This window comes from Mastigoproctus giganteus, chromosome 10 (genome assembly GCF_048544385.1).
Source record: "Mastigoproctus giganteus isolate SK-2022 chromosome 10, ASM4854438v1, whole genome shotgun sequence".
NCBI lineage: Eukaryota > Metazoa > Arthropoda > Arachnida > Uropygi > Thelyphonidae > Mastigoproctus > Mastigoproctus giganteus.
Window position 1 is genome coordinate 34,626,180 of NC_143584.1, and position 14,843 is coordinate 34,641,022.

Here is a 14,843-nt window from a genome sequence, read left to right on the forward strand (position 1 = left end):
TGTTAAAATTGAAAATTCCGAATAGTTTTATTTTACGGAACGGGCCAGTTTTGTACTACAAACGACAATAGTTCAGCATTCACTTCACTTCATAGATGAAGATGTTAGCTGTTAAAGTTTTCTGAGTTAGGTTTTTTTTTCTTTTTTCTTTCTGATTAACAATTTGCACGTTCGCACAAAATCGTGTCCTTTTTTTCGGGAAAAAAAAAAAAAAATAATAATAATATAAAACTCTGCTACCAATTGCGAAATTCTCTACTAGCGCTGTCTACCTTAAAAGAAAGAACTAATCGTTAGGATTCCATCACAGTTCGCACGCGAGCTCATACATTCATTGCCATTCGTTACGTTTAATACTTTCAGAGCCCATTTTATCGTTATCAACTAAGAGTTTTTGTTTTGAGGTTATTTAGAAGTATGTCACAATCAAAATGCTACTCTGACTGGTCGTGCTGAACGTACCTTGCGGCAAAGGAGAAACACGCCTTTTCGTGTTTCTGCAAATGTATTCAGGATCGTTTACACGTATTTTTAACGTGTAAAAATACACGTATAAATTGATACTACATTTCTTTAGGACAGCTAGAGAAAAACTCTGCTGCCGATTGTGAAATTTTTGCAACGGGTACAGCTAGCTATAGCCGTTGCGTACGATACGCCTAACTTATTTGGTCTGAAATTGAAGATATTTCTTCCTTGGTGTGCAGAAACATGGGAAAATATAAAAATTCCGAATAGTAAAAAAAATCTGAATACTGTAGTTTTATTTTACAGGACTGGCCAATTTTAAAAGGAAGAATAGTTTTATTTTACAGAAATGAGAAAGGATTCGACGCGTACTGGCTTTCCTGCTCACGACCAAACACGGACTACATTTCTTTAGGACAGCTAGAGAAAAATTCTGCTACCAGTTATGCGTACTGCTAAGTAATATTTAATTGTTGACTATTGCAATAGCATTAACACCATATATCAATAGCACGAACTTAAAGATCAAAAACATAATAAATAGGTTAATTCGTTGTAGTAGTAAAAAATATATATATGAAATAATATATACTCGTGTATATAAATGTCCCAGCATAAAAAATCGGTTTAAGAAAAAAATGTAACGCACTGCGTACATTACCTAACTTATTACATTGTAGGTAGTTTGAATATGTTTGGAAGCGTTTCCTTTCCTCTCATTTTGTACACTTTTCCCTCATATAATGCGTAGTACCGACTGCTTACAGAAGCGGTACGTTGCAGAGACCAACAGTTTGTTGGTGAGAAGGGGCGGAATTGTATCATGAATGCATTGCGGAATAGTTTTGTTGAATAACTTTGACCTGCCTATAAAAATTCTCTCCATTGTAGTGCATAAAACTCACCATTTTAAAAATTACTGTACTGCTAGCCCTCATGGGTAGCACAGTTGCTAGAATCGCCATCCTCCCCACACCATGTGGAAAAGACCAGAGTTCGAATCCTGTCGTGACGTGAGGAATTTTTTTTATGGGCCTTTTTCACCTTGTCTGAGTTAATCGGTTTCAGGCAAGGGTAGCATGGTTTTTCTCCCTGAAACTTCTGTTTTTCATCCAGAAAAACAGAAAATCGACCAAAGAACACACAATATACAGACAGCATACACGGAGAGCAATATAGCCTTAATCGCTGCTGCTCCCAAAACCTTATACAACTACTATATATATACTTTTATATTTTTACCTAATGTGTTTGTTTACATAAAATATTTTTACCTAATGTTAAAATAGTGAAAACTCCATAAAAAAAAAATAAACGGACGAATTTTTAAGGCATTGGCTTTTTTCCATGACGCGATTATTTCACAATTAATATATTATATAAGCATGGTAGTGGGGAATATATTCGATTACAGAAAACTATTCGACTCAACTCGTCATTTGAATGATAAAATTTATTTGGGTCTTTTAGAAATATTAAAAAATTTCATTAAAATGGCACTAGCCAAATACGTGAAACGCTCGATTTTCATTAAAATTGAGTTGTTCATGAGCCAAAACATTGACTACTCCTGTCTGCACGAGTGGACGCATCACTCCTAGGTGATCGTGTCACTTAGAAGTGATGTCACCGAACGGAGCTGCATGTATAGTGACGGCACGGCAGCGCCTGTCAGTATGAAGTCCGTGCAATGGGGAAAGGGAAGGACCTGAAGGATTTTGAACTGGGAATGAGTTAGGGTTCTAGGAACGCGGGGAAGACAGCATATCAGCAACCGTAAGCATTGTCGGCTATTGGAGGGCCGCCGTATTGAGTGTGTGGCGGGAATGATCCGAAGAGGGACACACAACCACTGGTTGGCACGTGCTGACCGCGACAGCAGACCTGGTCTTAAGCTAAGACCAGGAGGCACAGAAAAACGTTTCTGAGCACACCATCCAGCGGACTCTTTGTAAATAGGCCTACGGAGTAAGCGACTTGTCCATGTTGACTAAGCGCCATCAACACTTTCTTTTTCAGTGGTCATGGGGGCATCATTCTTGGATATTGGACAACCAATGTCCTAAGAACGGTGCTCGCCGAAATTTTATTCACTTAGCTAACCCTTTCCAAGAAGTTTTTTTTTTTTTTTTTTTTCTCTCTCTCTCTCTCTCTCTCTCTCTCTCTCTCTCTCTCTGTGTGTGTGTTCTAAACTGAAGCAGCTGAACTTTCACTGTCATTCGAATTTCGGGTGAATTTAAATGATTTTTAAAGAATGAGTATTTCGACTATCTTCACTGAAATCTCTCGATCGCTGCTCATTCTGTTATGTTTAATGCGAAACGCTGCAAACAGGGACGTTTGTCCCCAGATCCTTTGGCTTCGTATTCTCATGAGCCCGCTATTCCCGTGACGCAGGGAGATAAATATTTACTGAAACTTAATTTTCTGCTCCTGGCTTCCTACGGAGAGTGAATAGTTTGCAGCCCTTTCACACGGTCAACCCCACGCCATGCCACTTCACCTGAGTTTTTATAGGAAACGATGGACTCCTTCAGACGGCTCAAAGTGAATAGCGCCATTGTCTCCTATTCCACTTCAGGTGGAGTGAATGGAATTTTACCGTGTGAAAGGACTGTTCTTGTAAACAAGCAAGAGAAATTATTATTATTTTTTTTTTCGTAAATTTACACTAGGGGCGTCTAGTGGTTTTTTTTTTTTTTTTTTTTGTGTGTGTGTGTGTGTGTGTCTAGGGACCAAAACAGATCAAATGCTGCTGTCATAGGCCGCATTATTTGTCGAATTTAGCCGCCGGGAAGAGGGATAGGTCTACCTTACCACTAATTATGCATATTTAAAAATATAATTTCATTTTATTGATAATGATTTATATTCACAATTTAATTACTTATATCTAACAATGGACAGTTAGTTAGTTAGTTATTTGGAGCATTAGCAACTAAGGCCATATTGCTCCGGGATATGCGGTGGTCATTCCCTGACCTTTCAGCATCCTCCGTATTTGGTGGTGACGGGCTCGAACCCCGGTCTAATCAAGAAGCGTGTGCTACGCACTGCTGCTCCTTCCCACCTGGCTACGGAGGCGCCTATCTAACAATAATTAAATACCAAAAGTCCAATACTATTATTACATAAATTAATAACATTCTTATTACGTGGTTGTAATAATATGTTACAATGGATGTGTGAAATAATTTAGGCATATAAAACTAAGCAAACAGTATAGAAAAATGTGATAGTGCTAAAACAGTGTCATGTCACTGTAAATGTTTATATTGTATTAAGCGGTTCCTGCCAAAATTTGGCAACACTACTTCAGTTTACAGATAATTTAGATTTTATTTATTTATTTATTTATTTATTATTATTATTATTATTATTATTTTTTTTTTTTTTTTTGTGTTGCTTTAATGTGTCGTTTTAGTGGGTCTTTCCATCCTGGAACTGGACAAAAACAGGGGAGAGAGTATATTGTGACATGTCAGTTCTAAGGTAATGGCGAGGGGGGGGGGGGAATAGAGAAGGATAAGGCCGTTAAAGCCGGGGAGAAAATCTCATTTTTCCCTAACCATCCCCTCCAATAGTTTGCCTATTTCTTCTGAGAATTTATTTAAACTATCCACTTCCACAACAACGGTTGAAAGAATTTCCGCACATTTATTCTGCAACCATTCTTCCTCAGTTTCTATTTATGTCCTCTCATTGTGCATAGTGAACAAGTGGAACAATCCCATCAACATTGAGTTTGTCATTTAAAGCATTAAACCCCTCATTCAGAGATCACCTCGCGGGTGCCTCGTCTCCAGATCCTGCAATTTGCAGGACTGAAGACTTCCTTGGGTAAGAGTACCCCTTTATTCCCCTCACCAACCTCTCTATACCCGTTCCTAAATCCTTCCTAAAATGAGGCCTTCTCCCATGTCCTTTTCATTTTCTACTACCTTGAGAGTAGTACCATACAGTTGATACATTACTTTGGATTACTGTACTACTACCCATATGCAGTACCTTGCATTTGTCAATTTAAACATCAATAGCCTATCTGCCTGATTTTTCTAGATCTTTTTGTAACAGCATACCTTCATTACTGTTATTAACACCCTGCCAACTTTTGTATCATCTGCAAACTTAGACATTGACAAATGCAAGGTACTGCATTTTTTTTTTTTTTTTTTTTTTTTTAGCTTGGGCCCTGCACAGAATTCTGTACGACTCCACTAATAACATTAGTTGAAGAAGAGCTGCTCTTCCTGCACTCCCCCTCAACCAACTCTTTAACTTGAATTCCAACTCAATAATCCCTTTATCCATAGCAGTAACATTCTTTTAAAGTAAAGTGACCAGACGTTCCGGATTATGCAGGACAGTCCCTGATTTCAGTCGTTTTTCCCCTGCATTGCCAACTGTCCCGTATTGGACATGTAGCCTCCATACTTTATGGAAAACATAATGCAAATCACTTGCATTACTGGGAACCAATGGTACAACAGAAACATTTTTTCGGTAGTAAATGAGCTGTGGAAGTCAACAAAAACACAACTGACCGTAGAAACGCTGAAAGCAATACTACAAGTTAAGTGCAATTTCGCTAATTCTTGTGAAGAATTTTACGAAGAAATAGCAAATAATGAAGAAATATTAAGAAAAATTCACTCAGGGGAAAAATATTTAAATTCTCTTGTTTTTATTGTTAAAAGAAGTATGCAATTTTATTAGTAGTATTATTTCACAGAAAAAACCTAACCTTTTTTCACCAAAAAAATGAAAGTCGATTAAAAACATGGCAGCTCTAATAAGTGTTTTTTTTTTCCTTCTAATTCAACTATTTTTCTCGTTCATGTCTTTCACGCAGCCTTCTGTTCGTCATGTAGAGTAACACGAGAGGTACCGTATACTGAATTCCAGCCTTTCTGTAAAAAAAAAAAAAAAAAAAAAAAAAAAAAGCTATGTACACTGGGTGTTCAAAGACAGTGCATCACCCCTTAAAATTGTAATTGTCGTCCGAATAACGTAAGCATATCACAATATTTCTTACAGATTGCATCAGATAAGATTGATACGCGTAGTGATGACGTAATATTGCATCAGCTGTTACTTTCAGCAAGAGTTGCAATCATTCCTTGCTTGTGTCAGGATGGCGAGTTACGTGCAGTTGACGCCACGAAGAAAGACTGCTATTGTTGCTTTACGTGGGGAAGGATGTTCTTCTCGTTATATTGCTTATAGAGTGTCTTGTAATCAGTCGACAGTGAGTAGATTTCTTCCAGGCTCTACGCCAAAGCAGGACGTGAAGCGCTTATGCCTTAAAAACCGTAATGCTTCTTCAAAAATGGACTTGTAGCCCGTCGTCCTAAGAAGAAGCCCCTCCTCACACATAAAATGAAAAAGGCCCGATTAATTTGGTGTAAGGAGCATGTCAAATGTGAACACCCAACCAGTGGAAGTCAGTTATTTTCTCGGATAGAAGAAATTCAACCTGCATGGTTCTGATGGGAGACGAACGATTTGCCATAGACGTGGTGAAAAATACCATCCAGACTGTATAGTGTCTACAGTGAAATTCCCTACCGGCCAGATGATATGGGGTGCATTTTGTATTGCGGAGTAGGTCACCTGCAGTTTATAAAAGGATCCGTAAATGCCAATGGACACCTGGCTATATTTCGAAGGCAAATTGCTGCCAACCATTAGAGACAATTTTAACCTGCCAAGTAACTGCATCTTTCAGGACGACTCTGCGCCTTGTCATCGGGCTAAAAGTGTAAGTAGGCACTTCTGTAGTTACTTTAGTTTCATTTCTGCATTAGAGGTTCGACAGTAATGTATTTACATTTGTTACAGATGAAAAAATGGTTGGAAGAACGGTCCATTACAACTCTTAGCTGGCCAGGAAACAACCCGGACCTGAATCCTATAGAGGACTGTTGGCATCGTGTGGAATCTGCAGTTGCCAGAAAGAAACCAAAGACCGTTCGTGAACTTTAGGAAGCCATAATTCGTGTTTGGAACCACGAACTGAAGTAAAGTAGAAGTAAACTGCAGCAATTATCAACCCACTGCAGGATGGAAGCCTCCTCAACAATTCATGTTGAGGGAAATGGACCATAATCTGCCACGCTGGTCCAGTGCGGGTTGGCAGATCGACCGTATTTAGCAGATAGACCGTATCCTGGTCTACTCAAAGAGCGTGTGCTATTGCACCCCCTCTCCTGATCACTCTGCTACGGAAACTATCAGTTGATTATCTTCAGAAATTGATCTTATCAATGCCTCGACGGTGTGCTTCTGTCATCAGGGCCAGAGGCGGTTTAACTAAATATTAGTTTGCACCTGGTGAACTTTTCATTTTGTTTTCCATTTAAAATAATAAACTGAAGCAAATTGAGAGTTTCTGATAACATTTCAGCCATAATTGTTGTTTACCAAAACTGTTGTATAAAGATTGCAAATGCTCATTTTGGAATATTTTGAGAGCACCTGTCAAATATTACTTAGCTTTGTCTTAACTATTAATAAATATTTTTTGTTTATATTTCTATTTGTGATGTTAGTCATTAATGTAACATACGTCGCCTTCGTAGCCAGGTGGGCAGGAGCAGCAGTGCGTAGCACATGCTTCTTGATTAGACCCGGGTTCGAGCCCGTGACCACCAAATATGGAGGATGCGGAAAGGTCAGGTACCGACCACTGCATATCTCCGGAGCAATATGGCCTTAGTTGCTAATGCTTCTAAAAAACCAAATAACAATGTAACATACCATCGCGAAAAAGGGTTAGAAATGTGAAATTCCTAGGTGATGCACTTCCTTTGAACACCAGTGTGTGTGTGTGTGTGTGTGTATATATAAAAAAAGATATCCCGTGACCACCAAATACGGAGGATGCGGAAAGGTCAGGGAATGACCACCGCATATCCTCGGAGCAATATGGCCTTAGTTGCTAATGTCCCTAAAAACCAAATAACAAACAAACATAAGATATATATATTTTTATAAGTGTAGTTCAAAGAAGTATATGAATTTAATTTATATTTTGTATGTGAATATTTTTTTTATAAATAAAAAAATAACGAAAAAAAGTGTATATTGTTTCTAGGGGGTTGTAAAATCACCCCCCCTCCTCCCAGCTTTCCCGCATTGGAATACTAAGGATCTGGTCACTTTATCTTAATGTCATCCTTCTCCAATTTGTACAGCACCCTTTTATGTGTAACAGTATTAGAAGTTTCCCTGAAATCCAAGTACGTTCTTAAAGATCCTTCAGTTGTGGTTTGTAGTAGCCAGTATGAAGTTAAAGGAATAAGATCCTTCGTTCTCACCCCCGTATATAATATGAAACTAATTTTTTACATCAGTTCCTTTATCACTGCATCATAGTATCCAAGTCAGACATGTACTGTGAGTGTGAATAAATGAATTATTCAAAAAGATAAAAATTAATGATTTTACAAAAAAAAAAAAAAAATATATATATATATAAATAATAATAAAATAAATTGCTAGTGCAGCTATAAGAGCATATTTGCAATATGGGAAAAAGCAGCTGCATTAGCAATTGTGATAACTACTGTACTCGTAAATACGATACTTCATGTATATTCATAATTTTTAGCTGCAAATGCGGCATAAAATACCATCCAACCTTAATTTTTAGAATTAAGAATATGTAGTTAATGTCAATTGCACTGCTTCTTATGAGAAGAGCTGGTCTCAAAAAATATTTAATGGTGATCCAAATTGGAATCGACAGCTTTTTCTTTGCCACTTTACCATTTATTATTATTATTATTATTTTTTAAGTAAATAAAATGTTAAATTTTAGTATGGCGGCATTGCATTTTTGAGACTGCTAATATTTGGGAGTAATCCTGATTATAAATTACTGTGCTTATCTGGGTGGCATTAACATGCCCATTATCACATGATGCGGTGAAACCAACCCAGCTTTCACCCCATCACGTGATGACAGTAAAGGTAGGTTTGAGATTACGATTTGAATTATATTTACTAATAATATTAGCTGGCATTTTCAGAAACGTTCTTTACAACTTTGATGACTTGCATGCATTTTTAGAATTAGGAAGAAAATATTAATTACACAGAAATACATAACTAGCAAAATAACTTGCGGAAACAAAACGTTTCATTCAAAATTTGTCATTAGCATGTTTTGACAAAGGTGTACTGTGTTGTCATTGTGCACTCTGTATTCGTGTTTTTCCTCAGCCAGATTTCAGTGAGAAAACCCATACTTGATTAATGCTGTCACTGTGTGAAAGTTCATAAATTAAAGGTGGCGTGATTCATGTTTGGTATGGCTGCGTACGTATTTCTCTGGGCCAAACATGTACAGCAGTTTAGACAACTGCATATGGACATGTTATGCAAATCTTTCCATGGTCCGTTTGCATTCAGTCGTCTTTCATCAAACCTTAAAAACGAAAAATCTGCGTTTAATTTTTTCTTCTCTTATATATGACAGATATAAATACATAACTTCTGTTATATATTTAATTTTTTTCTTCTGTTATATATGCACAATTATATACTTTGCATTGGTCTTAATAGTAAATTTTAGGCATCTCCATTTTATTATGCAATAGCAGAAATGCAGTAAGTACATACATATACATTTAAATCTTGAAATATTTGGCAGCATGTTACTCTGTTCGATAAAAACATGTAAGAAATTATTTTGAATTTAGCTCTGTCGTGTCGTGTCGTGTACGAGTGTAAAACGAAATACGTTAAATATATATTTATTTCTATCTATAGAACTGCAGGTGCTTCTGCTGATGTAGACTGTATTATCATATCATCCACGCTCTTCTCATCATTAAGTCGAAGTAGCCATCTCCGTCAATCGATGCACTCACACCAGCATAATAGTCCATGAACTCTTCTTTCGTTATCTACAGAATAATTATATAAAGAGATGTTATTTGTAAAAGATGTATAAGCAAAAACAGCATTATATTACAACTGTAAAATTTCTGAATGAAATACTCTCTAAGAGACTTAACTAGTGCGAGCCCGTTCAAGTGAACGAATTGCTACCGTAACGAATTTCCTCATTGCGGGATAATAAATGGATTTTGGATCTTCCAGGCTAACGATAGTTGTGTGAGGCTAACCACAGTAGTCCCTCGTATCTACTCACTGGACTAAAAACTAGAAACCACTTTCTCGATTTCACCCCGTCCTCACGCTACAAGAAAAGGAGAGACTACCGATTAATGCTTAGGAACTGGGGATTCCTGGGAATACCGAGCATCTGTAGCCATGAGGAGTAATATAGTCCCGACAACAGTTTAATATCAAAGAGCAGATTTAATTAAATAACTGGATTATTCAGTTCCTTTAATAGGATTTGCATAAATTATAAATAAATTTTCATATTTAAAATTATTAGCTGTAATAAAATTTAAAATAGCTTACCACTCCATCTACCGTTCCATCAGCTTCAAAAGCAGCTAAGAATTTGTGGAGTAGTTGTTTCTCCGTCATTTGTCCATTCAGATACTCTGGATGATTCCTCACATTATATACGCCGTTTAAGTCTTCGTAGGTAATTTTTCCATCTCCTGTTTTATCCAGTTTTGCAAATGCTTTTTCTACAATCGCCACCCTTGCAGGTGACATTTTCGGCTGTATAACACGAGATGATATTATTATTATTCCGTAATACATAATGAGTTTTGCATAAAAAATTTCATAATCACAAAAATTTTAAATGAAGCGTAAATAGAGGTAAAAACTTTTTTTAACAACAACAAAAAACTACCAGGTTAACAAAAAAACCTCTAACAGGTTGAGTCACATTAGCATTTGCTAATGATTAGTAGTTGGACTGAACGTGGTCCTATGATTATATGCTCAGTTAAGTCGAGGAAGAATTGGATATTGGGAAAGGAAAGTGTGGCCATCAAGACAGTCTCACACCAGCTTCAAAGAACATTAAAATCGAGCCATTAGTAGATAGAAACAAAGTACTGTCACTTCCTCTGCATATAAAGCTAGATTTAATGAAACAAGTTATTCCAAGCCCTGAGCAAAGAAGGAAATTGTTTAAAGTATGTTTGCACTATATTTCCACCGCTTACATACTAAACAAGTTAGTTGATGTAAGCATAGTGGTGCATTTCAGGCGCGTTAGCAAAGAGTAATAATTGATGATTTCTAGCAAAAACCGAATTCTGTGAATCTGTCATCTTGTCCATTCATTCATCCAGCTAACTCATGCCATCAAACATGATATCCAGTGCTTATGCTGCAATATACGGTATATGGATAGCCTGTGTGATATGTATGAAAGAATAAAATAATAATTGCCGGATTTCTGTTGGTCCTATTTGAATGAAATTTGGAAAGGCTCAACAAATCATAAAAAAAAAAGGGGGCGGGGAATATATAAGACTTCATTAAACCTCATCCAGTGGTGAGAGTTTAGTTATTACAGACGGACAAAGAAATTGTCTGATTTCTATTGGTCCGATTTTAATAAAATTCGGCATGGTTCAGTAAATCGTTCAAATAGGCACAAAAAAAAAAGTTCATTAATTATATGCGGAAGTCCGCTGGGAGTTGAGTTGTTACTTGCGGACGGACATGATAAATACAATAGGATTATTGTACATATGCTAACTCCCCTAAAAATGAAAACTGAAATTTTTGTTAAATCTCAGATCCCTAAGCTACTCTTTGACTATCATAAGCTACTGATGAACCAAACTGAAATAGGCACTTGGACTAGCTTTAAAAATGTATTACGCAATATTTTGGGAAACAGATACCTAAATTATGAAACGATCGTGAGTAGCATGTGGAAGTTCAGAAAACTGGGCTACAGATTGAGTGTTAAGGTACAACAGTTCTCAGCTATTTTCCAGAAAATTTAGGTAGTTTAAAGTGGAGTAGGGGGACAAAATTCCTTCAGGATATAGAAGAAATGGATACAGGTACCAAGGAAGATGGAATGTCAGTATGATGGCCGACTCCTACTTTATGCTAAAAAGCGGAACAGCCACCGGAACTAGTTGCCTGAGGAAGTCAAAACAGTACAAGTTTAACCCAGTCTAGTGAATCTAGTTGGCTGCCATTTACGCTTGACAGGAAAAATCGCCTTTGATATTTCTGTTCTATACGTATTCTATGGGTATTTTTTATATGAAAATAACTTATTTGTAAAAGTACAGTACAAAATAAACCAAAGCCATTTCCACCAGTACTTTTGTTTCCTTATTTGTAAAAATTTCTGACGTGATGGAGCAAATTTCAAGTAACTTTCCAAATTTCCATTAAAAATGTAGTTAACATTTATCAGCAGTAAAACATCAGAGAACTTTAAATGTGGACTGGTGTAATATACATATAGTGGAAGAGTAGCTGGTTCGAATAAATATCTGTGTACAAGAAATCCAGTGAATGATAAATTATATAATCTGTAAAATATACACTCCTGCCTAAAAGTTTGGAATCACAGCGTATGACAGCATTGTTGTTGTTGTAATAGGGTTTTAGGAGAATCATCGACTAAGACCATTGATTGCGTGTGTTCTAAGGTCGATTTTCTGTTTGCTGGACGAAAAACCAGAGTTTCCCGGAGGAAACACGATGCTATCCTCTCCTGAGACAGACTAATTTCAGTGTGACAACAGTTCTGATTGTCACACTGAAATTGTAGTGTTTTATTTTTTTGAAATTAGATATGACAATGAATGGTTTTAATATAAAAAAACAAAACACTACAAAGTGTTTCAAGATTTTCTTATTAAGCATCGAAAAACTTACAGCAAAAAATATTGAAATGATTAATATTAACAACTACTGCATATTGATTTTTCATCAAAATATCCTCCGAGATTTTCACTGTCTTACACAGACGTGGCATTCTGGCGATTAATTTTATAATAGTTTCTTGACTAATTGTCTAATAGTATCTTTACTAACATTATTAGAAACGATCTGCAAGGTTTCCCATAAATTTTGTGAAGCTGGCCAAACTTGACGGTGCTCAACCGTCAAGTTTGATCAAGGGTGCTCAACCTTTTGGAAATCGGGGGCCAATTTGAAAATTTGGTACACGTCGCGGGCGATACAATAGACAAGTTTTATATACCGCTTTTAGGCTCGAATTCAGAAGCAACACCTAAGAGAAAATTTGTTGAGTAAAAACACTTAAAACCAATTGCGGTGTTGTTCCATGTACTTTACCATAATGTGATTCTTTTAATTTTTCGACTTGAAAATATTGCCCTTGAGAGTTTTTTCTGAATTCGACTCCATGTAATAACTTTTGTTTTGTAAACCTAAGGATCGTTTAAATTGTAAACTTTTTAAAAGAACGAAACCAACTGTATTTATATGCAAATTTTATTACAATGCAAAAGGAATGAAAGATTCAGTTAATGATAAAACTGACTGTTTGTTTATTTTTTTAATAATCAGTTCTTAAAAACTGATTGTTGCGATTTTAATGATTTTTTTGAGAAGGTTCAGTTTGTCTGTGCGTACCTGACCTTGGAGACTGACGAACTTGATTGCATGTTTCGTGTCATAATATACTGTATTTTCAAATTGTATTCTTTGAGAGCGGATAGTGATTCCTGACATATTAAACAAACAGTTTCCACAAATAACTATAAATCAGTCCATCTGTCGTAGAAATTGCGAACAACTTAGCTGTAAACGCGTTTTTTTTTTTTTTTGCTGGACCCGCCATTTTGAATTTACTAGGGCCTCTTATTACCGTTGTTTCGTTTTTATATGAAAACGGTAATTAAAACTTCACTAAATTATTAAATTCACTTATCTTTATTTTTACAACGCTCAAACAACGAAATAAAAATTAAAGAATTATTAATATTAGTCGTTAATAATCGAAAGTTCGGAAAGAGCGCGTCGCGTGATCGAATTCTAACTGACTGAATGACTAAAATCCACGCGTGTGTGTCTATATATACATCTTGACAGTTTATAAAAGGTCCAGAGACTCGAGAATACTTTTCTGATAAACACTAGAACTAGAGAGTACGCAAAAATATAGCAGCGCCACCTGTGCGCGCTCGTTGAAAAGCTGAGCTCTCCTGCTTAACCGATAGGTGGCGCAGGAGTTGTTACACTATTTTGTGATATTATATATACAGTATTTTTAACAATATTTTTTGGAAATTTCGTTGTGTTCGCGGGCCACAATTAAGGGTCCGATGGCCACAAGTGACCCGCGGGACATGGTTCGTGCACCCCTGGTCTAGATGATCTCATGAAAGTTCTATTGAGTTCAAGTCAGGCGATTACGGTGTGCACATCTTAATTTGCAATATCCCCTTCTGTTTAGTTACTAGAAAGTTCCTGCACAGCTTAGAGCTGTGCTTCGGGTCATTGCCTTGTAATATAAAACTTCTTACACATAGTTGAAGTCCAGAGGATATTGCATTATGTTCAAGAATGTTTTTATAGCCTTCTTTTCTTGAAACTTCAATTCTGATGATGTCACTCCAGAAAAACAAAAGCAACCACAGATCATGATGGAACCACTACTGTGCTTGAATGTAGACAATTAAACAATATGGCACTATTTTTCCCTCAGTGATCGTCTAACATGCTTGAACTCTGTGCTTGAATCCAAAAACTTCAGATTTGGATTCATCCTTTCACAGTAAGTTTTTCCACTCTTCATTTACCCAAGCCAACTGTTTCTTTAGATTTTCCGGTATTAATCATGGTTTTCGGACGTCTACACGACCGTGAAATCCTGCTTGTTTAAGACGAAGCCTTACACTGGATGTAGACACAGGAGTTTCTCTGTTCCTCTTGAACTCAGCTTGGATTTCAGGTGCAGTAAGTTGTCGATTGCGTTTATAAATCAGTGTTATGGTCTTATCTTGTGCTTCCGTTGTTATGTGCGGTCGTTCTGATTGGTTTGTCCTTAAAACTGCCAGTCTCTTTGAATCGTCGGATGGGTAGTATGTTCTCCTTTAAATGAAACACCTATTTTGATGTTAAAAAGGTCTTTACCGGCGTTATTTGGAAAAAAGCGTTACGATACCTATAAATCGTTATATAAAATCGTTACGAAACCCGATGCGCATGCGTTGTACTTGATTTTAAAAACGTATTTTCTTGGGCGCATGCGTTGTACTACTTGTTGCGTGCAGTGATGCAACAAGTACAACGCAAGCGCTCAAGAAAACTGAAGTGCTGTGACGCGCTACTTATACCGTTATATTAGCATAATGATTAATACGCGAGTGACTATGTCAAAATCTACAGCCCAGCTTTCGAAGGAATATCGTGAAAGAAAGGGAAGTTGGACAGAAATGTGAATCCAGATGAAATTGAACAACTGTGGCTGGAACTTCTGAAACTGCCCACAG

General features: G+C 36.7%; 1 protein-coding gene across 1 annotated transcript in view; it reads right to left on the minus strand.

The window, feature by feature from the left end:
• Positions 1-9,193: 9,193 nt before the first annotated feature.
• The window catches only part of LOC150078965 (calcyphosin-like protein), a 54,893-nt gene continuing 49,243 nt past the window's right edge, over positions 9,194-14,843 (minus strand). Inside the window, exons 4-5 of the mRNA XM_090382604.1 lie at positions 9,907-10,116; positions 9,194-9,380 (exon numbers count right to left, since the gene is read on the minus strand). Coding sequence (XP_090238730.1) covers positions 9,279-9,380; positions 9,907-10,116 — 312 coding nt within the window. The 3' untranslated portion in view covers positions 9,194-9,278. The remainder of the gene's footprint in view (positions 9,381-9,906; positions 10,117-14,843) is intronic.